Source organism: Lissotriton vulgaris, chromosome 8 (assembly GCF_964263255.1).
Source record: "Lissotriton vulgaris chromosome 8, aLisVul1.2, whole genome shotgun sequence".
Taxonomy (NCBI): domain Eukaryota; kingdom Metazoa; phylum Chordata; class Amphibia; order Caudata; family Salamandridae; genus Lissotriton; species Lissotriton vulgaris.
Window position 1 is genome coordinate 44,618,889 of NC_141696.1, and position 25,716 is coordinate 44,644,604.

General features: G+C 48.9%; 1 protein-coding gene across 1 annotated transcript in view; it reads right to left on the bottom strand.

Moving 5' to 3' along the window:
• The window catches only part of LOC147693350 (transient receptor potential cation channel subfamily M member 2-like), a 1,918,272-nt gene that overhangs the window by 1,131,139 nt on the left and 761,417 nt on the right, over positions 1–25,716 (bottom strand). The window contains exon 15 of the mRNA XM_086933680.1: positions 2,435–2,547. Within this exon, the coding sequence (XP_086789806.1) occupies positions 2,435–2,547 (113 nt within the window). The remainder of the gene's footprint in view (positions 1–2,434; positions 2,548–25,716) is intronic.

Below are 25,716 nucleotides of genomic sequence, written 5' to 3' on the forward strand. Positions count from 1 at the left end.
CTAACATGAAGTTTCTATTCCAGACTATGGCAACGTTGATTTATGCCGGAAGTTATGCATAATGTGTTTTCATGACTAATGCCTTTATGCTAATGTTTTTCCCTCATGCCTACATGGCTGGTTTTATGTTTAGGCCTACCTTGACAAACGCCTAAAGTGATTTATGCCAAGTGCATGTCTTCTCTCCAGTAGGTATGGCCAGTGAGACATTATTGTTTCTGGACTTTCATGTATTCGTGGACTCAGGATGGTTCTGGCAGCGGCCCGACTGGTCCTGTCCTGTAAATATTCCCCTTGTGTAAATGGTTACCTGGTGCCGGTTGGCACGGTGTTCATACCTGTGGTGACATCCTAACATGTTCTGCATCATACATTTGCTGTTTTACACCTAACCTGGTGTGGAGTCTCTTTTTATAGTGTGCCTTGTGTGTCGCCCATGTGTGCTGCGCGGATGCTTTACACATTTCCTACGGAGTTTGGCCTGCCCGCTCTGCACCCCGCTACCCGTTTCTAACACTGTGCTTCAGTAGATACCGGTTCTCTAACAAAACAAAGGCACTCCTATGTACCATTCAGAAACAAACATCCAAATACTCAAAAAGCTAATTAGCCCATACATGCAAATAATGCTGTACACACTGTGTCACAATTATATTCACTATATGTGTTTCTGAGAAAATGTATCCATTTTCTTAGTGCATAATTGTAGATACATGAAGCACTTGATTCACTGAGCATAATAAAAAAAAGAGCAAAGTGTCCCCACTGAAACACAACCGCAAAGAAAAGAAAACAACATTTTTTGGCTATTAAAAGGCCAGTAGACTACTAAAGATGATTTCTTGTAGTTGTTCATTATGAGAAACACATGTACTGGAGTATGGTGCATAGAAATCTATCAGCATTTTCCATACATTCATTCTATTATTCCCCTGTTGTGCTCCTAGAGTACATCTCACATACCTACCCGACCGTCGCACATTTCTGATTTCCATACCCTCTTGCAATTTATTTTCTATTTGCCTTTGCCATCCTTAGCATGTTCAATTCATCTTACTATTTTATCTCCATCCATTACCCTTATATGAACTGGAAACCTCCTTTTTCCATGGGCGCAATGGGGTGATTGTCCCCAGCTGAGCAGTAGTACATCTGTCCATGGATTATGAATAGGCTTCCTGCAGAGAAGTTGTGAATTTTGTTTTTAAAATAATAGAAAAACAAAAAATCCCCAGGATAGTAGTGGAAGTGAATCCCACTGAAGATGATCTTGTGTTCCTGGGTGGTGTAGAAGTTGCTTCCTACCGTGGGGTAGAGAGAGGGTAAGAGACGGGATGGATTGCTGGTAGTGGAATTGTCCAAACTAGAGCCACTGTGTCTCCTTACTTCGACGTGGCAGACTTGCCATGACATTTGTGGCCCTTCATAAGTCTCTTCAGTAATTAGGGATATCCAGGAAGGAAGATTAGTCATGGGAAGGGTGAAGCTGTAAGTCACTACACCTGGCTGTGGGTGACATCTAGGAGCAGCCCTGGAGAATCAGGGACACTAGAAACAATGATTTACATTTGCAAAATTTTAAGAGGTTATGCAATGTTGCCTTGAAACCTGAAGAATAATGGAGAGGTAATAGTAAGATTAACACAGATATAGCGCAAAGACCCAGCACAATATATCACAGAAAGATAAAATACAAAATGATTTATTACTTACCCTAAGGGAATAGAAGAGATACTAGTTGTGTGGCGCATTACATAACAAAAGGACCAAAGATGCCCATTTAGAACTCCTCTAACAAAGAAAGAATGCCAGCATATGACAGGAAAACCAGGAAAACAAGCAGAGAAGAGGATCTAGCATAGATAACCATACAATGGCATCTTAACTCAGACCAGGACTCAGTGAACCAAAACAGAGATAAAAAGATTCCAGTAGCAGCTATTGCACAGTGGTAATATCAAGTGATAATATAATCAGGTCTAGCAGCCAGTAACCAAAGGCAGAGATGTAAGAGACGAGCAGCAGACATGCCACACCAATGGGTCACAACATAGATAACCTCAGTCCCCCATTCCCCTACCCCCAACAGCAGATAAGCCAGAAAATCATACCCAAGCCATCAATAACGTTACACACAGAGATCAAAAGAAATCATTACTAACCGCTACATGATGGCGCATTATAATCAGAACTCATCATCGTTGAGTGTAAAAAGAGACCAGAGATGCCAGCTGTAGATGAGACAACAATACCCCATTCAGGATTTGAGACCAGCGACCAAACAAAAATAGAGACTCCTGAAGAAGATTCTGCACAATGACATGATTAGGGATTACTGGTTTTGCTATCTCTTCGGATCAGGTGTCAGGCCACATAGAAATGAGTCGCTCTGAAAGGTTGCAGGGACAATTAAGAACCTTTGAGCCCCTCTCACCTTCCAACTCCATCCACTTTTGAAGACGTAATTCTTGGCTATATCCATGCGGTTCAATAGAACAGCCAGTTTGAGCTGGTAGGCCCGGTTCACCGTTTCCATGCTTTGTGAAGCTGCAAATAAACAGGTGACCAACAGCTTGACATATAGGTGACATTCTGGTTTGAGTACCAACACTTGCATGCAAAGTAGCACATATCCACTAAGAACAGAGATCATCTAGGAAATGCCTGATCAACATGAAAAGCCTGACAAGCTTAGACAGGGTTTTTTTGTAAGACCTGGCCAGCAGAAACAGTTGGACACAAATAAGGAGCACTGAAACATTTTTTCTTTATCATGACCATAGTAATAGTGAACAAAATGTTTACTTATAATAAATATGGCAGACAACAAGACACAATCTGAGGCAAAATTGCCCTGTTGGTTGTGTGAGGCACAAGCCATCTCCATGGCTACTTTTTTTTTTAAACAATTTTATTGGTACAAAATAAACAATGGGCATTTTAGAAGACATTCAAGGCATACAGTAATAGTGCAAATCAAAAAGACGAGTAAAATCAAATACAGCGATACATTTTAAAGAAAACAATACAGTTGTGGCAATACATCAGTCCCTCCACCCCGCTCCCGGAACCCCTCATCTCCCCCCCCTCTACTCGGAGTCGCTATCACTGTCTAACTGCGGTGGTTCGCAAATGAGCCCTCTATACTCATTCCACTCTCCCCAAATCTTGGTCCACTTCCGCAGACCTTTCCGATTCAGATACACCGTCTTTCCGCTACCATCGCAGACTCCAGATCAGCACACCAGTCCCTGAGCGCCGGCACTAAGGGGGACCCTCAAACATTTGCTATATTACGTTTAGCATACATAATACCTAGCGTGGCCCAGTCCTGCATGGGGTGATTAAGATCGTTAGGCTCCCAAATGTTCAACAAGCAGCAGCGCGGTTCCGGAATCAGTGAGACCTTAACTACTTGTGATATGGTCCGCATAACCGTGGCCCTAAAACAGGCAATCAAGGGGCAGTCCCAAATGGTATGAAAGAAGGTTCCCTCCTCCCCGCAACCCCGCAAACAATACTGATGTGCAATTCTCCCTATCTTTTGAAGAGTGACCCTAGTATAATAAACTCGGTGTAACATTTTCAGCTGTATCAATCGGAGCCGGGATGGCACAGCAACCTACTGAGGAGAGAAAAGTGCGGCCTGGCAGTCTGTCTCGTCAAAATCACCTATCTCCTCAGTCCAGGCTGTCCTTAGCCTCAGAGTGGGGTCAGGCAGGTTATTGACAAGCTTACGGTCAACCAACGAGGTCGCCTTTATGGGTATATGCTCCGTAAGCAGTGTAGCTTCTAGTGGGGTAGATTCAGGCAGCTCTTCACCAGATGGAATCACTGACTTGAGGGCATGGCTAACCTGCAAGTACCGGAATCGTTCCGTATGCACTAAATCGAAGTGATCCACTAGTTGGTCAAATGTAAGGTCGGCACCCCACCTCCAAAGGTCTCCAACCGTTGAGATGCCAATCACGTCCCAGGCCTCAAATCCCCTACTGTTGCAGAGTCAGCCACGTTGACGCGATGACCAGAGTGGCATCATCTGCGTGATCCTATCTTTACATTTAAGGCGAGCCGAGGCCAAGTACCACAACCTCACTGTGTGGGCCGTGGGGCCCAGTAAGGCCGCCGCACTTTTTGGGTCATAGAGCGTGGCCAGCACCCCTCCGCCACCTAGGTCATACCTGTTCGCTTTATACGCCGGTTCAGTCTGTGGAGCGTGAAGCCAGTGGTTTACGGTCTTTAACTGGGCCGCCCAATATTATAATTGAATGTCCGGAAGTGCTATGCCTCCATCAAACCAGCCCCTAACTAACTTTTGCCGGGAAATGCGTGCTGGTTTGTCCCCCCAGAGGAGACCCGAGACTAGTGAGTTTATAGACGTAAAAGATTTTAGAGGCACAAGAAACGGAGTATTTTCAAGGATATACAATAGCCGTGGTAAAGTCATCATTTTGAATAACGCCGCTTTCCCCAGAAGGGTCAGTGGTAGGGTGTGCCGATGCTTCACATCAGTATGGAATCGTTCAAGCGGGGGCGACCAAGTATGGCGAAAAAAGGCCTCCTGTTTGGGCTTTTCTCAGACCCCTAGATATTTAAAGGGCCCATCAGTGATCACCAATTGGCAATCAGCCGGAAGCAGCGGTGGGGGTCCCTTAAGGACAAATAATACCGACTTGGACCATTTTATAGTTTATCCCGAAGCCCTTCCAAAAATGTCACAGATGTTAAGGAGTACTATGATTGATCGCCTGGGCAGGGTCAGATAGAGAAGGATATCATCAGCATACAATGATATGCGATCCTCCCACGACTCGGTCCAGCTAAGTCCTTTAATCATGGGGTCCCACCGTATCCATGCTGCCAGAGGCTCTAGGATCCGTGCGAAGAGCAGGGGCGACAAAGGGCATCCCGGACGCGTGCCACAACCAAGTTGAAAGTCCCTGGAGATATGGCCATTAGCCACTACATGCGCGAGGGGTCTTATATACAATAACTTCACCCAAGCACAAAACTTGGGGCCGAAGCCCAGATGCCGAAGAACCACGAAGAGATAAGGCCATTCGACCATGTTGAAAGCCATTCGGGAATCCGATGATAGAATCAAGACCGGTTCAGAAAGACTAGGTATCTGTGCCATTACCGTGTGGACCCGTCTCAAATTTAGAGCGGTGTTCCTGTTTGGCATAAACCCGGATTGGTCCGGGTGGATAAGCGCCTCCAAGTGCAGGGTCAGTCGACTAGCTATCATGTTCGCCAATATTTTCACCTCCACATTTAACAATGAATTCGGGCGATAGGATGTGCAGTCGTCTGGAGGCTTGCCGGGTTTCGGTATAGCGATTATCGTGGCTGTCCGCTGGTCTTGCGGCGATTTCCCCTTATTCAGGCTATCTACAAACATCTTCAAAAGATGCAGGGCTGTGAGGTCAGAGACGCGCTTGTAGAATTCTATAGGGACTCCGTTCGGTCCCTGGGCCTTACCCGATTGCAAGGAATGTATCGCAATCAGAACCTCATCCTTCGTGAATTCAGATTCCAAGAGTGTGGCTTGGGAGTCTGACAGTGAGGGTATTCGTATATCCTAGATATAAGTCTGTGCCTCTTCTGTTGACATGTGGGCGGTGGGGTATAGACTGTCTCATATTAGTCTGCTAAGGCATCTACGATGTCCGCAGAAGTGGTGACTACCCCATCTTCTGGGGTGCGGAGCTGCACTATCGTCCTTTGGGCCTTGTCCTTCCTTTCCAGCCAGGCCAGGAGTTTCCAGCCTTATCCCAAAATTCATAAATAGTGTGCTGCGTGCGTAGGAGCCGCTGTCAAACCTGAGCCCGCTGATATTCAGTGAATTCAGCCAGTTTGAGGCGCAACTGTTGCGCAGCCTCCTCAGTAGGGTCTTCCTCGTGTCGTGACTGTAGCACAGCCAGGTCAGCCTCAATCACCCGGAGGTCAGCGTTTACAGCTCGCTTGTGACCCGTTATAGAAGCTATCGCTTGGCCCCTTAGTGCCGTTTTATATGCCTCCCACAGGACCCCTGGCGAGCGAACCGAATCCGTATTTACTTGGAAATAATATTTTGTAACCATGACCAGCTCTTTTCTAATTTGCGGGATCTGTAAATTGCCGGGGGAGATCTGGAAAATTCCCCCCTGAGCTTTAAAATAAGAGGAATAGGTCAGGGGGACCGGGGAATGATGGGAGATACCTCTAGGGCCTATCAGTGCCTCCGTTAAATGGGGTAGACTATCAGCTGAGAGGAAGAAAAAATCGATGCGCGAGAGACTATTATGTACCCCCGAATAAAAAGTGTACCCACGTTCCCTGGGATGTTTAAACCTCCACCCATCCGTGAGGCCTTGTGTGTAGGAGAGTGGGGTCTGCAATCCTATGGTCACCCCGATTTTTGCTTCACTGGTATACGACTTTCCCTGGCTGTGGGCCTGCTAATCAGACCCACAGCCTAGCTGTTCTCTCTCTAAATTGTCTCACATGTACCCAAGGTGCATTTACCAATTGATACTGGGCCACCTTATCAGTCCCTGTACAGCACACCTTAGGTATCCAGGGCATAGGTGTACCCAGGGCCTACCAGGGGCTGCAGCATGTATTATGCCACCCCTGGCTGGCCAACCAAATCTGACACAGCTGGCTGCACGACAGCTGGGGCAAGGTGGTGTAAACACCCTTTGCTTTAGATATAGTATTCCTATATCTAACCCTAAAATGGACTCATGTATTCCTATCAGTCACTCCTATGGAAGGCCTTAACAATCCTGAAGGCAGAGTGCTTGGAATTATGTGAGATGGTGCTCTGGCATGAGCTGAGCCTGTTTGCAGCTTGCGGAACCAAGTCCTAATAGCTGTTCCATGATAACGCGTACCATTTACTCTTAAGTGCATTATAATCCTCACGGTTATTTGCCAACTTTGGTATCGCTTTATCAAAACATGTCGAGTAAGGTGTCATGCGAATTGGAATACTAACCCCTCGCCAATTCTGGCGACGGGGTTAGCATTCCACCCTTCTAGAGGGACACGACATGTATGTAACTGTGAACCCCGGTTAAAGTTAACTCGAGCCTCAGCATCACAAAATGGATGCTGCCACCACAGACACAAGTCTGACCTCCTGCTGCTGGGAGTCCTTCCAGCGAGGAGAGCTTGGACAAAGCGTTTCCTGTCAGGGGCGTTGCTAGCACCATCCCAGACAGGGTTTTGTGTATCCCAGGTAGGCAGGGCTGAGAGGAAGGTGACTGCAAGTGGCACCCCGGTGCTCACTGTGCATATGCCGGCTCAAACCAGTTCCAGGGGCACACCAGCCCCTGAGCTAGGGAAAGTCCGGACAAGGGAGAGGGGTGTAACCGCCCCCCTCCTGGTCCCACCCTAGGGCAGGACCTAGTCGCGTGCCAGCCCCTTTTCTTAGAATAAAGGTAGGAGCGGGCCCCCTTCCCAAATTAGATAATTCTGAATCTTGAACTACTTTCCACGAAAGGAACTCTTGATACTTTCTGAAGACTCTTCCTTGTGGCTAAGGAGTAGCCCCCCTGCACCCGCAGGCACCACCTAAGCATCGCGGTTTGCTGCATGTCCATCCTCCGGATCAAGACTGACCAGCTCGATGATACCCGGATTCCCTGGCATCTCTGACCTCTAACTGCATCATCAGCCCAGCTGAGATTCGTGGGTGTGACGAGACCTGAGGGACCGGCCATCTTCAAAACCTGAACGACGCTTAACCAGCACGACCTCCGAGGGACCCTCGAATGAGTGCACGTGGGTTTGAGAAGCCCCAACCCTGATCAGCTCCAGCACCGAAGTCCAGCCCCCCAGCATCCACGAGATCTGCGTGGGGCCCTTCTGCTCTTTGCTGCTCACCGCGTTGTCCGGTCACTTGCCCGTTGGCTAGTGGCCCTCCTGACGACGTACCACGACGATTTCACCACTGGTCTGGTTGCTCCAGACTGGCCCTTGCTCCCCTCCAAAAGAGGAGCATCCCGGACCCTCCTGGTCCACTCCAGACACCATCTTGACTCCAATGCGTGGGCTGCCTTTGCCAAGGTTTGTTGCCCCCATCTTGGGTCCAGCAATGCCGACAGCAGACACCTTCGTGGGACAGCTCGCACCTCCAGCCTGGTCGCCGACAACGCCTCCTAGCCCGTGTGACTGCAGAGTCCAGCGTCGCCCACTCACCTGGTCGAGGTGACTTCATCCGGTGCCATCCTGGTGCCCACACAATCACTGGCTAGTGATTAAGAACTGAGTCCCCTCTGCTTTCAGGTCGTCTCCATCACCGATCCAGGCTTGGATCACACCGAACATCTTCACTGGTCGCCTGCCAGCAACTTCTTCTTTCAGGCTCCATAGACTCCAACGAGGATTCCCGACGTCTTTTGAACCCTATGCAGCCGCAGCCCCTGGGCTAGGTAACCCGAGCATTTCGGTGCTCCAACGCAGGTTCACTATCTAAGTGTCCAGATCCTTTTTCGTTTTGAGTCTACCTAGTCGGATTCGTCCGAAAACACTGACTTTAGAAATACTAGCCTCCATAGAATTTGTCCCGCATCCTGCGTGAGAGTGCACATTCTGCACCCGATCTCCCTAGGCCTCCTGCTCCTAACATTAGGGTCCAGTAGTGTAGTCCTAGCGATCCTTAAGCCTCTGGATCGAGTTACTTACCTGCTAGTATTTCGCATTCCACTTTTAGTGTATATGGTTTTTCGTGCCCCTCGGGCATTTGTGTAAATTGTGCAACTTGAAGTATTTTCGTAAGAGTTTTGTATTGTGCTTAGCTCCCTGACTAATAAAGAGTTCAGGGCAGACTTGTTATAAGTAAATATAGTTTATTTTCATAACAACTTGTGTGGTGTCCTTTCACTTGGTGTTCAAGGGGTATATGTGATGGTAAAACAGCTGGCTTAACACGCCCTCTAGAGTTTAGCCTAAAGACTGCTTTTGTCCACGCTACTAGGATAGCTGGTCTATAAGGTTGACTTACAACCAATCATCAATAAGGGTCGTTTGGTATGATACACAGTGATCACTAGAATAGTGAGCACTATATATCAGGCCAACTTCTCACATTGGTGTGCAGCGGTTGGGATTTGAGCTTGCTGTTGGTTTTACCTCGCACGTATCCTAAGAATATCATTTGAAAGATCACATAAGTACCCAGGTACATATAACTTAGCTTAGAATAATCTGAGTTCTACTGAACCAGCTGTTGTAGTGTAACAGGGCTTAGCACACCCTGACTACAACTCTTAGCAAGGGATCAGTAGGCAAACAAATAGTGTAGGTAAGTGCACCACTTACACCTCACTAGAAAGCATGTCTGACCAAGGAGAATCTTCACAGACTCCCCTAGTGGTCATTGACCCTCCACAGGTCATGTCAAGATATGCAGCTCTAAGCTTCCAGGAGATGAGACAACTGTGTACCTCCAGGAAGCTAAAACAGGGTTCTAACCCTACCACTCCTTTTCTGATAGGTCTCTTAGAGACTTATGATGGCAGGAGGGCTTCTAACACAGGCCCCCCTAATCCAGATGGGAGCATGCCCCCCTTAGAGGGAACCCTTGGGGACCCTGACCTCAACCTCAATGGAACAGGAAGTGAAGAGGAGGAAGAGGATCAGGAGTTGTCAGGGGATGAGGCAGACAAAGGTCAGGTAGTAGTCAGTAGGCTCACCAGGACCAACTTAAGCAGGCATGAAAATGGACTTGGGGGACCCCCAGGGCCACTCTCTGGCAGGCTTAACATTGGGAATGGCCGAGTTAGGTCTCTCTCCAGAGGCTCTAACAGATACATTCATACCAATGGCTCTCAGGCATCTTCTCACAGAGGGATGACATCCCCTCAGAGAAGAGAGCATAAAGCTAAGATGAGGGAAGTCAATCTGAGGATTGAGAGGGAAGAACTTGCCCTTGCCAAGGAGAGAATTGCCTTTGCTAGAGAGCAGAAATTGAGTGGGGCAGACCTCACTGGTGGCAGCATTATCCCTAGAGATAAGGACAGGAGTTTTGATACTAGACACCTGAGTAAAATAGTGCCCCCCTTTAAACAAGGGGATGACATCCACAAATGGATGACTGCTTTGGAGAGGGCCTGCACTGTCCAGTGCACCCCCCAGAGTCAGTGGGCAGCTATTTTGTGGCTCTCCTTTGAAGGCAAAGGTAGAGATATGCTCCTCACTACTAGAGCTGAGGATGCTAACAATTACCAAGTCCTGAAGAATACACTGATTGATGGGTTTGGCCTAACAACTGAGCAGTACAGGTTGCTGTTCAGAGATACCCAGAAAATTCAGTCTCAGGATTGGGCTGACTTTGTAGATTGTGCCACTAAGGCTTTTGAAGGCTGGTTACTGGGAAGTAAAGTTACTGATTATACAGGATTGTATAACCTAATTATGAGAGAACCAATCTTAAGTAATTGTCAAAATCAGTTGTTGCATCAGCACCTTATTGACTCGGATCTGACCTCTCCCCAAGAATTGGGAAAGAAGGCAGACAGATGGGTCAGGACAAGGGTCAAGCAGCAGAACCAGAACCAGGGTGGTGGCCAGAAGAAAGCAGACCAGAAGGGTAATGAGAGTAAACAAAATGACCAGAAGTCTTCAACAGGGTCCCAACAATCTAAGGAGGGTGGGTCCCAAAACTCCCAGAAAAAGAAGAACAACTGTCAGAAGAAACCATGGTGCCAATACTGTAAAATTAATACTCACTGGTTTAGTGATTGCACCAAGAAAGGCCCAGCTCCTACCACTACTGCCCCTAAGGCCCCTGCAACTCCTAGTTCATTTAGTAGTGGTAGTGTTCCCCCTAAGACTTTAGTGGGTTTGACATTGGTATCTGAGCCAGGCTCTGACCTAGTCAGAGTACCTACCCAGGCTGTTCTTGTTTGTACTGGGGACATGGATTTGACCCCTACAATAAGTCCCAGTACTCTGGGCAAGTATAGACAGACACCCTTAATCAATGGAAAATTGGCTCAGGCCTACAGGGACACTTGTGCCAGTGTCACTATGGTGACACCAAACTTTGTGGACCCTGATCAGGTAATACTAGGTTCAGACTACCTAGTGACCAACGCTAGCAATGTCACTACCAACCATAGTATGGCACTTGTTAATTTCTCCTGGGGAGGGGTAAATGGCCTCAAAAGGGTTGTTGTTAGTTCAGACCTCCCAGTGGACTGTCTTTTGGGCAATGATTTGGAATCCTCCCTATGGTCAGATGTGGAGTATAGGACTCATGTGGAGATGTTAGGTTTGTCAGCACATGTCCTTGCTGTGACTAGGTTACAGGCCAAGAAATGCCCAGCTGAACTAGTACTGGATCCTGGAACAATGGACCAGACACTAACCAAGAAGAAGAACAGTAGGGTTTAGGCAGTGCCTTCCCCTTGCCTCAAGGAGAGGATCAGCTCTCACAGGAGACTGACCCAAAGACCCCAGAAGGAACTGTCCTAGAAGAACTTGAGCCTGAACAGGTTGAGTTTCTTGGTGCAGGGGGACCTTCCAGGGCAGACTTGAGCAAGGCACAGTTAGACTGTTCATCTCTTGAGACCCTCAGACAGCAAGCTGCTGCTGAGGCTGCAGGGAATGCCACAGGTGCCCATAAAGTGTATTGGGAAGATGGACTTCTTTACTCTGAGGCAAGAGACCCCAAGCCTGGTGCTACCAGGAGGCTGGTCATCCCCTTGTCTCTGAGAGGTTTCCTTCTCACCTTGGCCCATGAAATTCCCCTGGCAGGTCACTTAGGCCAGAACAAGACTTGGGACAGGCTTGTCCCACACTTTCACTGGCCCCATATGTCTGAGGACACTAAGGAGTTTTGTCGCTCATGTGTCACCTGTCAAGCCAGTGGCAAATCAGGTGGCACAACAAAGGCCCCCCTTATACCACTACCTGTGGTGGGGGTACCCTTTGAAAGAGTGGGGATTGACATTGTTGGACCAATGGACCCCCCAACAGCATCTGGGCACAGATTTATACTGGTGGTAGTGGATCATGCCACCAGGTATCCAGAAGCTATTCCCCTTAGGACCACTACAGCTCCTGTTGTGGCCAAGCCCTACTCTCAGTTTTCACTAGAGTGGAGTTTCCTAAGGAGGTTGTCTCTGACAGAGGTGCAAACTTCATGTCAGGATACTTGACTGCTATGTGGAAAGAGTGTGGTGTCAACTACAAGTTCACCACTCCCTATCATCCACAATGCAATGGGCTTGTTGAAAGGTTCAACAAGACCCTCAAAGGGATGATAAAAGGGTTACCTGAAAAGTTTAGGCGAAGATGGGACATCCTTTTACCCTGCCTTTTGTTTGCCTACAGAGAGGTCCCACAGAAGGGGGTTGGCTACAGCCCTTTTGAACTTCTGTTTGGGCATCCTGTAAGGGGACCCCTGTGTCTTGTGAAGGAAGGATGGGAGAGACCTCTCAAAAAGCCTAAACAAGACATAGTGGACTATGTACTTGGTCTCCGCTCCAGGATGGCAGAGTACATGGAAAAGGCATCTAAAAACCTGGAGGCCAGCCAAGAACTCCAAAAAGCTTGGCATGACCAAAAGGCTGTCCTGACTGTGTATCACCCAGGACAGAAGATGTGGGTGCTGGAGCCAGTGGCCCCAGCAGCTCTCCAAGACAGATGGTCTGGACCCTACACCATTATTGAACAAAAGGGAGAGGTCACCTACCTGGTTGACCTTGAAACTCCCAGGAGCCCTCACAGAGTACTTCATGTGAACAGGCTCAAGGCATTTGTCGACAGGGAGGCAATGAGCTTGCTCATGGCCACAGATGAGGGACAGGAGGACGAGAGTGACCCTCTCCCAGACCTCTTCACTCAGAACCCTGATGATGGGTCAGTAGATGGTGTAGTCTTTTCTGACAGCCTCTCTGAGCATCAGCAAGAGGATTGTAAGCAGGTTCTTCAATCCTTCAGACAAATGTTCTCTCTGACACCCAGTCTGACAAACTGATGCACCCATGAGGTGGACACTGGTGACAGTCTGCCTATAAAGAGTAAAATCTACAGGCAACCTGACCATGTCAGGGACTGTATCAAACAAGAAGTACAGAAAATGTTGGAATTTGGAGTCATTGAACCCTCAGAGAGCACTTGGGCTAGTCCTGTAGTTCTGGTGCCTAAACCTCACACCCAAGATGGTAAGAGAGAGATGAGGTTTTGCGTAGACTACAGGGGTCTCAATGCTGTCACTAAGACAGATGCCCATCTAATACCAAGAGCAGATGAGCTCATTGACAAATTGGCTTCTGCCAAGTTCTTGAGCACATTTGACCTGACAGCTGGCTATTGGCAAATCAGGTTAGCTGAGGATGCCAAGGCCAATACAGCATTTTCTATCCCAGGAGGTCATTACCAGTTTGTGGTGATGCCCTTTGGTTTGAAAAATGCACCTGCCACTTTTCAAAGGTTGGTGAACCAAGTTCTCTCTGGGCTGGATGACTTCTGTGCAGCATATCTAGATGATATTGCTGTCTTTAGGTCCACCTGGGAGGATCACCTGATCCACCTGAGGAAAGTTTTGGAGGCCCTACAAAAGGCAGGCCTCACTATCAAGACTACCAAGTGCCAGATAGGGCAGAGTCAAGTTGTATACTTGGGCCACCTTGTAGGTGGAGGCCAAGTTTAACCATTGGAGAGCAAGATACAGGCCATAAAGGACTGGGCTCCTCCAACCACCCAGACACAGGTCAGAACTTTCTTGGGCCTGTCTGGTTACTACAGAAAATTTGTCAGAAATTATGGAACCATTGTGACTCCACTTAATGACCTGACAAGTAAGAAAATGCCAAAGAAAGTTCAGTGGACAGTTAGCTGTCAGAAGGCATTCGATGACCTAAAGCAGGCCATGTGCACTGCACCTATTCTCAAGAGTCCAGACTACTCCAAGCCATTCATTGTCCAAACAGATGCTTCTGAGTTGGGTGTGGGAGCTGTTTTTTCTCAACTGAATATTGATGGTCATGACCAGCCCATTGCTTTTATAAGTAGAAGGCTGACCCCTAGAGAGAAACGTTGGTCAGATATAGAGAGGGAGGCCTTTGCTGTGGTTTGGGCCCTGAAGAATCTGAGGCCATACTTTTTTGGCACTCACTTCAAGATTCAGACCGACCATGAGCCCCTCTTATGGCTAAATCAAATGAAGGGTGAAAATCCCAAACTTCTTAGGTGGTCCATTTCCCTACAGGGGATGGACTTTACAGTGGAGCACCGCCCAGGGACTGACCATGGTAATGCAGATGGTCTCTCCGGTACTTCCACTTAGAACAAGAAGACTCACCTGGTCAAGGTTAGTTTAATGTCCCTAAGTTTAGGGGGGGGGGGGTTATGTAGGAGAGTGGGGTCTGCAATCCTATGATCACCCCCGATTTTTGCTTTTTGCTTCACTGGTTTACGACTTTCCCTGGCTGTGGGCCTGCTAATCAGACCCACAGCCTAGCTGTTCTCTCTCTAAATTGTCTCACATGTACCTTAGGTGCATTTACCAATTGGTACTGGGCCACCTTATCAGTCCCTGTACAGCATACCTTAGGTATAAAAGGGGCATAGGTGTACCCAGGGCCTACCTGGGGATGCAGCATGTATTATAACACCCCTGGCTGGCCATCCAAATCTGACACAACTTACTTCACGACAGCTGGGGCAAGGTGATGTAAACACCCTTTGCTTTAGATATAGTATTCCTATATCTAACCCTAAAATGGACACATGTATTCCTATCAGTCACTCCTATGGCAGGCCTTAACAATCCTGAAGGCAGAGTGCTTGGAATTATGTGAGATGGTGCTCTGGCATGAGCTGAGCCCGTTTGCAGCTTGCAGAACCAAGTCCTAATAGCTGTTCCATGATAAAGCGTACCATATACTCTTAAGTGCATTATAATCCGCGCGGTTATTTGCCAACTTTGGTATCGCTTTATCAAAACATGTCAAGTAAGGTGTCATGCGAATTGGAATACTAACCCCTCGCCAATTCTGGCGACGGGGTTAGCATTCCACCCTTCTAGAGGGACACAACATGTATGTAACTGCGAACCCCGGTTAAAGTTAACTCGAGCCTCAGCATCACAAAATGGATGCTGCCACCACAGACACAAGTCTGACCTCCTGCTGCTGGGAGTCCTTCCAGCGAGGAGAGCTTGGACAAAGGGTTTCCTGTCAGGGGCGGTGCTAGCACCATCCCAGACATGGTTTTGTGTATCCCAGGTAGGCAGGGCTGAGAGGAAGGTGACTGCAAGTGGCACCCCAGTGCTCACTGTGCATATGCCGGCTCAAACCAGTTCCAGGGGCACACCAGCCCCTGAGCTGGGGAAAGTCCGGACAAGGGAGAGGGGTGTAACCGCCCCCCTCCTGGTCCCACCCATGGGCAGGACCTAGTCGCGTGCCAGCCCCATTTCTTAGAATAAAGGTAGGAGAGGGCCCCCTTCCAAAATTAGATAATTCTGAATCTTGAACTACTTTCCACGAAAGGAACTCTTGATACTTTCTGAAGACTCTCCCTTGTGGCTAAGGAGTAGCCACCCTGCACCCGCAGGCACCACCTAAGCATTGCGGTTTGCTGCACGTCCATCCTCCGGATCAAGACTGACCAGCTCGACGAGACCCAGATTCCCTGGCATCTCTGACCTCTACCTGCATCATCAGCCCAGCTGAGATTCGTGGGTGTGACGAGACCTAAGGGACCGGCCATCTTCAAAACCTGCACAACGCTTAACCAGCACGACCTCCGAGGGACCCTCGAATGAGTGCACGTGGGTTTGAGAAGCCCCAACTCTGAGCAGCTCCAGCACCGAAGTCCAGCCCCCCAGCATCCACGAGATCTGCGTGGGGCCCTTCTGCTCTTTGCTGCTCACCGCGTTGTCCGGTCACTTGCCCGTTGGCTAGTGGCCCTCCTGACGACGTACCACGACGATTTCACCGCTGATCTGGTTGCTCCAGACTGGCCCTTGCTCCCCTCCAAAAGAGGAGCACCCCGGACCCTCCTGGTCCACTCCAGATGCCATCTTGACTCCACCGCGTGGGTTGCCTTTGCCAAGGTTTGTTGCCCCCATCTTGGCTCCAGCATCGCCGACAGCAGACACCTTCAGTGGAAAGCTCGCACCTCCAGCCTGGTCGCCGACAACGCCTCCTAGCCCATGTGACTGCAGAGACCAGCGTCGCCCACTCACCTGGTCGAGGTGACTTCATCCGGTGCCATCCTGGTGCCCACACAATCACTGGCTAGTGATTAAGCACTGAGTCCCCTCTGCTTTCAGGTCGTCTCCATCACCGATCCAGGCTTTGATCACACCGAACATCTTCACTGGTCGCCTGCCAGCAACTTCTTCTTTCAGGCTCCATAGACTCCAACGAGGATTCCCGACGTCTTTTGAACCCAATGCAGCCGCAGCCCCTGGGCTAGGTAACCCGAGCATTTTGGTGCTCCAACGCAGGTTCACTATCTAAGTGTCCAGATCCTTTTTCGTTTTGAGTCTACCTAGTCGGATTCGTCCGAAAACAGTGACTTTAGAAATACTAGCCTCCATAGACTTTGTCCCGCATCCCGCATGAGAGTGCACACTCTGCACCCGATCTCCCTAGGGCTCCTGCTCCTAACCTTAGGGTCCAGTAGTGTAGTCCTAGCGATCCTTAAGCCTCTGGATCGAGTTACTTACCTGCTAGTATTTTGCATTCCACTTTTAGTGTATATGGTTTTTCGTGCCCCTCGGGCATTTGTGTAAATTGTGCAACTTGAAGTATTTTCGTAAGAGTTTTGTATTGTGCTTAGCTCCCTGACTCATAAAGAGTTCAGGGTAGACTAGTTGTAAGTAAATATACTTTATTTTCATAACAACTTGTGTGGTGTCCTTTCACTTGGTGTTCAAGGGGTATATGTGATGGTAAAACAGCTGGCTTAACACGCCCTCTAGAGTTTAGCCTAAAGACTGCTTTTGTCCACGCTACTAGGATAGCTGGTCTATAAGGTTGACTTACAACCAATCATGTAAATGCAAATGTAAATGTAGTTGAGCTTATATAGCGCACAGCTACCCGCAGTGGGTGTCCCGGCGCTTGCTTAGGGAACCCGTCCTGATATTCCCCTGTGTGATAGCCCCAGCGGGTATCCACAAGGTGAAAGTCAGGCATCCCGCCTCGAGGGGCCGTTGTGGAGATTAAGCAAGCTATTGCCCAGAGTCGCAGAGTGTGAACCCGTGAGTCGAGAAGGCACCGGAGCGAGAATTATCGAGTCCGTGGAATTTTTAGCCCAAGACCCGCCGAGGCGGGGAATTGAACCCTGGTCCAGGACCGATCTCAGCTTCCGGGTCTGCCGCCTCTAACCCCTGAGCCACACTTCATCAATAAGGTTCTTTTGGTATGATACACAGTGATCACTAGAATAGTGAGCACTATATATCAGGCCAACTTCTCACATAGTGCCTCTGTAAAAACCAGCCAGTCGAGACTTACCCGACCCCGGCGTTCTGCAGGGATGGCGGTCCAGCCCATCGTCTATAACTGCATTGAAGTGGCCCCCTAGTATGAGCTCACACTCCGGCAACGTAAAAAAAAAGCACTAAGGTCGGGAAATGCAATAGCATGAAGGGCTGGTGGAATGTACACTGTCACCACATTGAACTTCCTCCCCTCCCACTAGCAGGAGATGGCTGCAAATTGCCCCTGTGTATCCTTCCATACCTGCTGTATAATCAAAGGAAAACTTTTGCGCACCAAAATGCCCAGCCCCCTAGAGCCAGTGGAAAATTGTGCACTACCATCGTGTATCCCCAGAGGGTCTAAAGCCCTACAGGTCGACCCCACCAAATGCGTCTCCTGAAGCAATACAAGTGCAAGGGCTGTACGGCGTACATATTACAGTACCAATCCCTGCTTAATTTTATCCTCCAACCGATGCACGTTCCAAGTAAGCAAGGTCATAGGAGACACCGGGGTCATAACCGGGGCGCTAACGTCCGTTATCAGGCCACCCAATTTGTCGTCTGCCATCACAATCAAAACATCTTTGGGAGCCCATCACTGTATCATGCACCTTAGCATATAGAACTTTGAAATGCAGCCCATAGCCAAAACCAAAAACAAAATCCAAGAAACCCTCCCCCTCTCCGCCACTGTAAACACAATTTGCACATTGTCACAGCAGTCAATACCATCAATCTTCCGTATCCCAGAATCCCCCTCCAACTCCCCTCCACCCCCCGCCTGCTCCCCTGCCTGTGGACCTCCAACTACCCACCCCATAACACGGCAGAATGCCTGTACTTCCCCCAACCATGCTAAACACGCAGAGGTGAAGCGATCCCCCCAACCTGTGGCAACTACATTGTCTATAATAGAATATCGCTTACCATTTAAAGACACAACCTTTAGAATAATATCATAACATGTCTAAGAAAATCGCAAATCTGACCTGTTACATAACAGGAACACTGAGTTCAGGCACCCCCCAAAGTCCAATCCCCCGTCAAGTAACCCCCCCCAATACATCCCCCGCCCATTACTTGTGAATGTCATCATAGGTCGGTCCGACAGGTGCCCATGAATGCCACTCACTCCTGCTCGTCTAGGCCGCTTATTTCCATCCCGGCCTCTGTCGCTGGAATGTCAGGCTCCCCACCTTTCCTCCAATCTGCCTTGTTTCGGCGGGTACCTCTCGCGTGGCCGACCTTTGTCCATCCCTCCAACCATTCCCAAGTTGCATCAGGAGAGTCAAAAAACCAATTTGGCCGGAAAGAGCATGGCATACTTGATTTCCCTACTGTGGAGTTCCTGCTTAACGGCCTGGAAGCTGCGTCTTTGTGCCGCCTGGACCTGCGCCGTAAAGTCAGGAAAGAAGGAGACCTCATAGTTGTCAATCTTCAGCGGGGGACCCGCCCTGGAAGCCTGCAAAATATTATCCCTATCTCTAAAATTAAAAACTCTTGCAATCAGGGGTCGCGGCGGAGGCTTGGGTCATCCGCCTGGCACTCTGTGAGCTCGCTCAATGGAGAAATAAGCGGAGAGTGCCTTAGACTTCAGATGTTTCGTGATCAACTCCTCCACAAAGAGGTCCGCAGGAGGCCCTTCTGTTTTTTCCGGAACCCCAAGGATTCGTATTTCGTTCCGATGGGCCCTCCCTTCAAAGTCATACAGTTGTTGCGCCATGCGAATCTGTTTCTTTTACAGGTCGGACACTTGATGTTGTAACTCAGAGGTGTCCTCCTGTAGCTTTCACTTTTTCATAAATTTGTTTCAAATCCGCACAGAGCAGGGAGACCTCAGTTGTGACAGAGTCCATTGATGTACGCATACCCCCTATGGACGCCAGGACGTTGTGAAGCGTTGGTTCCTTGGCCGGGGTGGGCGATGCTTCCGCGCCCTCTATGTCCGCTCTTGGCGAGTCGCCTTTGGCCCCTCCTTTGTTCCAGGCAAATTTAGACAACTGGGCCTGATGGGTACTCCTGGAACCTCGGCCCCCCGTTGCCATTTTCTTTGTCATCATGGAGAGCTAGCCAGGGGCACGTACAATGATAATAGCCAGCAGCCCCTCTGTGTCGCCCACCAGGTCTATAACCCCCTGGTGGGGCCGATAACTACCCTTAGCAGGCTGTTGGTGTATTCGTCGGGTAACCTGCGGCACTTCAGATCCAAGTCGCACTCACCAGCAGCAATCGACGGCAGGGGATGTGCAGATAGCACGTGGCGGCGGACACCGGCACCCCCTTCACACTGGCGTCACAGATCAAGCCGCCAAATCATACTCCGGCCCACCGATCAACACTACGTCACAGGCAGGAATGTAGGAGAACGCCCCCAGGGAATGTCACTATCAAGAGAGGGGGCTGAAACAAGTCTGGTGTGGGGGGGGAAGCGGGGACATCAGTTGCCCCCTGCCCGCTGTAGCATGGCACGCTGGTCCCAAAAGCTTAGCCCCACCCTCCCCGCCGACAACCATAAAGTGCACAGAAGTCCACTCAGCGATGAGCCATGGGCCCGGGGAGGCGACTGCAGCGGTATCACAGGGAAGCACCCTGGCAGCGCCATGCGGGACCGGTAGGCCGCCCAGGGCCCTGCAGGAGTCACGTGGGGGCGGGCCGTGCATCAAGGTCGGCACCAAAACGCATCAAATCTGGCCCCCGCTGCATCATTATCAGCCTCTCTCCCCTCAGCCCTGCAACATCGGGCGCCAAGCACCACCAGGCCCCGAAGCCGGGGCCGCAAGTAGTGCCGCGCCCCAGGCCGACACTTCTGGACTCCACGAAGTCGGAGAGAATTCCTGCAGGGGGCCGGTATCCACTGCCCCCCTCCGCGGCACCCCCGCGTCCAAGGGTCCAGGCGGAAAGAGGTCCTCAGTCAGAGGGGGGGAGGTGGGGGCCCGCACCAGTCCAGCCACACCCTCACTCGGCGCTCCCCCCGGTGCCAATCAGCGCTAGGCCCTGAAGCCAGGGCCTCAATTAATACCGCTCCCCAGGCCGACACATCCGCACCTTAAAGAGTCCGGGAGTCCACAATGGGGTCTGTCCCCCGCCGTCCCTCAACGTCGCTTCCTCGCATCTAGAGAGTCAGGCTGGTGAAAATCGGTAGCCGAGGAAGATGAGGGGTCTCTTGTAGAGCCGGCCACATCCTAGCTCGGTGCTCACGACGGCGTCGCCATTTTGTGCAGTTCAGCCCCGGAGCCCTCCAACAGCTCGCTCATCGCCTCCCGGGGGCCACGGCCCCGAGAATCTCCCACCGGAACCTCCCAGAGGGTGTTAGGCATCAGATCGCGCCGCCGCTGCTCAAATTTGCCCGGATGTTCAGGCTGTGTCGGGCTCTCAGGGTCAGAGCTGATTTGCATATCGCCATTGTCTAACCCAGGGTGGTGTGGAGTGCAAAATAACGATGGATTTAGGCCCAGATCCTTGGACTGGGGTGAGTGTGTGACATTGATCCACATTCTGTCCATCACTTGTTGTGTTTGCAATTTCCGCCCTAAGTGCGCTGGGGATGCCCAGACGTGGGTCCCAGGCACTCCACACCACTGGAGTCAAGCTAGCCGGGCTGATGAGAGGTGTTACCTCGAAACCGGTCCGGTCCTCGGATGCTTGATTCCGTTCTGGGAAGGACATGGCTTTTGTAGTTCGGACTGGACTGTTCCCATGAGGCTCAGGGTCAGAGCTGATTTGCATATCGCCATTGTCTAACCCAGGGTGGTGTGGAGTGCAAAATAACTATGGATTTAGGCCCAGATCCTTGGACTGGGGTGAGTGTGTGACATTGATCCACATTCTGTCCATCACTTGTTGTGTTTGCAAGTGTCGGGATATTGAGCCACAGGTCGGGCAGAGCGGCCATCACACTCGGCCGCTAGCCATGCCCCTTCTCCAGGGCTACTTTTGTAATCATCTGTGCAACCCCTGTGCACAACCTCATTGCAAAACAAGTGGTTGCCCTTTTGAACTGCACTGTCCTATTATAACACGGAATATAACAATCACTAAACAGCCAGGCCTCTTTTAGATGGTTTCATGGTTCTGTGTACATTTCTTGATCAAGTAAAAAGTATTAGGTAAAGGAAAGTAAACAATATTCTCCTTCACGTCCTTCCAGAATGCCTCCGTCACTATCTGCAGTCCATCTACAATCCCTATGAAGCACTCCAGGTGTAGCAGGGTTTACAGTATTTTGACTGCACTTGAGTCTCTGCTGCCTCCAAAAAGATAGCCTGGTACAGTAAGGAACAGGCATCCTGATCAGGGAAGAGATCAGGGGGTGTCAGCATGTCTATGAGAGTATCTTGGCCAACGTACGCATCCCACTCTGAAGTACCCCCACATAAGAAATAATGTCAACAAAGGGGATCGAATCCAGAAGCACAGTGTCAGCTTTGGTACGGGTGAAGGAAATGGGCTGCCCTTTACCACTCTTTATACAAGAAACAACGGTTCCAGTGGAGTATTAGAATACTATTCATTGGTAACTAAAATGCATGATAGCAAATCTAAAAGGAGGTTAATAGGAATGTCAAAGAGAGAGCAAACGTAACACCAAGGCTGTTTGAAAGAATTAATTTGTATTGTTACGAGGAAATCGCAAAAGATTATACATAATCATATACGTAATGTACAGAAATAAACTTCTGGCAGTGCGAAGTGTCCCAAGTGTACTATAAGAACCAAAAAAAAAACAACAGTTAAGTGACATTTAGTGAAAGTATAAACAACGTTTCAAAGGAATGTTCATCAAAGGAAGTGACCATTTTTTTATATGAGGTCATACAGAATAATGAAGCAACTCTATACAATCATGAGTGCTATCTTGAGGGTTCGCTTCCACTAATCGTCGACGGCGTTTCGACCCGACTAGAATATGGGGTCTCGTCAGGACCTACGATGTGTGGGACATCGAGGGAAATGAAAGAATGTGGACGGTCAGAGCAGGCACATCTTTTTGTGCGGGCAGGCTATTGGGAAGGCTAAAAAGGGTAATTACCTGAGTATATAGTGCTAATACACATGTGAAGTGGGGTGTGTCAAACTGTGGGTGAAAAGAGAGCACAATTACTCACTACGGGCCCGATTCACAAAATGAACTTACTACTTTTGGCATTCACAGAATGCACTTACTACTTTTGGTATTCACAGAATGAACTTACTCATTTCGGTATTCACAGAAGTTAGGACTACTAACTTTAGGACTCCTAAATGCCTTCTGTGAATACCGAAAGTCTTAAAATTAGGATTTTTCTCAATTAAGTAGTAGTAAAGTTAGGACTACTAACTTTAGGACGCCTAAATGCCTTCTGTGAATACTGAAAGTCTTAAAATTACGATTTTTCTCAATTTAGTAGTAGTAAAGTTAGGACTACTAACTTTAGGACGCCTAAATGCCTTCTGTGAATACCGAAAATCTTAATATTATGATTTTTCTCAATTTAGTAGTAGTAAAGTTAGGACTCCTAACTTTAGAACTCCTACATGTCTTCTGTGAATACCGAAAGTCTTAAAACTAGGATTTTTCTCAATTTAGTAGTAGTAAAGTTAGGACTCCTAACTTTACTACTACTAAATTGAGAAAAATCGTAATTTTAAGACTTTTGGTATTCACAGAAGGCATTTAGGAGTCCTAAAGTTAGTAGTCCTAACTTCTGTGAATACCGAAATGAGTACGTTCCTTCTGTGAATACCAAAAGTAGTAAGTGCATTCTGTGAATGCCAAAAGTAGTAAGTTCATTCTGTGAATCGGGCCCAGTGAACCCAGCCGGGTTCTGTAGTAAATGTCAAGGCGAAAACAGAGGGAAAACAAAGGATGAGGTGAGTAGGAGCTAACAATGTCTCAAGGAGGGATCACGAGGTTACCAATTTAATTACTTACCACTGTACGTGGTGAAATGGCAACTGTATAGATGATCCGCAGTCTTAGCAAAGAGATGACAGTTTCGCTGTGGAGCCCGTGGTGGGGAGATAAGTGCCTGGAATGATGCCTGAAAACGAGAGTGGGGAAATGTAACCTCAACCTTCAGGCGGGGAGGGGGGTGGGGTTGGTAAAGTGGGCCACGGAGCATGGCAGGTCTTACCTAAGGCGCGGGCAAGCTATCGCTTTAAGCAGTCTGGCAGGATCCAACTGTTTGGCTGCTGAATAACGCTCTGGTCTGCGTACACGAGGAGGTACCGTATAACCCTCAGTGCGTGCGCGGGCTAGGACATGGACACTGCAAACTCGATGTAGTAGTGAGACGAGAGGAAAGCCGAATTCACCGCTGCGGTGACAAGGATGGATGCCGTGGATGCTTGTGTGTCATGGCCAGCAGGGGTTCCAGGGTGAAAATAGCACGAGAGGGAGACTAGGGCGGGCATGGTATGGTATCATTAATAGCGGTGTATAAAGGGGTGAAAGTGTACAATCTGGAATAGCAAGGTCATACATGTTGGGCAAAGCAGATCTATATCTATACTAATATAATAAAGAGAGAGCCCAAACCTTTGAGGTGGGTAATCTCAGGAACCACAACACCAATCACAACACCCAATACAGCGTTGGAAAGGGCAGTTGCAGCAGAAGGACATAGGCTATGCAGACGCCCACCAGGTAAAAGAACCGTGCCAGCAAAGTAGTCCCTTGTGGGCGTGTCTGCGTTGTGCTGTGGGCGTGTGCTGGGGCGTGACAAACGATGGGGGCGTGTGGTACGTGTGGTACGTTCTGCCCTTTATGCCATGTCTCATATCGTGTGCTGTGGGCATGGGCTGGTGGTGTGGGCGTGTGCGGGGCGCGGGATTACAGAAAAAAACCAAGCGAGCATTGTGCCCAATATTTCATTGTTTTTTCTTCCCAGGTTCTGTACATTCCAGCTCTGGGTGTCTACCCTGATCCCTTTAAATACCTCTGCACCCCACAATCATAACCCACCCTTACTCCTTAAAATACCCCAACACCCTTAAACACTAACCCATACCCCTGTACCCCAAAACCCAAACCTAGCCCTGAACCATAAAAATACCCTGTACCCCAAAACCCAAACCTATCCCTAAACCCTAAAAATGCCCCTGTACCCCAAAACCGAAACCTAGCACTGAACCCTATAAATACCCCTGTACCTCAAAACCCAAACCTACCCCTGAACACTAAAAATACCCATGTACCCCAAAACCCAAAACTAGCCCTGAACCCTAAAAATACCCCTGTACCCCAAAACCCAAACCTACCCCTGACCCCTAAAATACCCCTGTACTCCAAAACCCAAACCTAGCCCTGAACCCTTAAAATACCCCTGTACCCCAAAACTCAAACCTACCCCTGAACACTAAAAATACTCCTGTACCCCAAAACCCAAACCTAGCCCTGAACCATAAAAATAACCCTGTACCCCAAAACCCAAACCTACACCTGAACCCTAAAATACCCCTGTACCCCAAAACCCAAACCTAGCCCTGAACCCTTAAAATACCCCTGTAGCCCAAAACCCAAACCTAAGACTGAACCCTAAAAATACCCCTATACCCCAAAACCCAAACCTAGCCCTGAACCCTAAAAATACCCCTGTACCCCAAAACCCATACCTATCCCTAAACCCTAAAACTACCCCTGTACCCCATAACCCAAAACTATATCTGAACCCTTAAAATACCCAAACACCCCGAAACATATACCTCAGTAACCCAAAACATATACCCCTATACCCATACTTACCTTATCCAAACATTAAAAAAAACATGCTTTTACCATTCATGCATTTACAACGAATTTCGTTGTAAATGTATGCGTGGTAAAAGCATATAAAATGTAATGCCATGCGTTATAATGGCATTGCGGAGTCATGGTACTTTCGTAATGAAAGTATGCGGAGTGATGGTATGCGGAAAGAAAGTTGCAGAATAATGGGTGTTTACCCTCCCCGGTAAGTACATTGATGGCACGGCGGCCCACATCTCCAGCAACATACTCATATTTTTTCACCACTGATTTGAAAAATGCACAGGTCTCTCTCATTGATGGCCAGCACGACATACACTTTTAGACACACCTCCCGCCACAAGTTCTAGAATTGCGAACTTTAGAGCTGGGGAGCTACGTTCGATTCTCGGCATCAGCTCAACATCCTGTGATTCCATGCAAATTGCGTTGTCTCCCCGTGCCTACCCCAAATGAATGTGTTCTTCGGTAATGTAAATTATGCTCATGCCATGTTGTCGAGTTTGCGCTATACAATATTGCAAGGAAAAATAAAGTAGGGAAACTCGAGTTAACA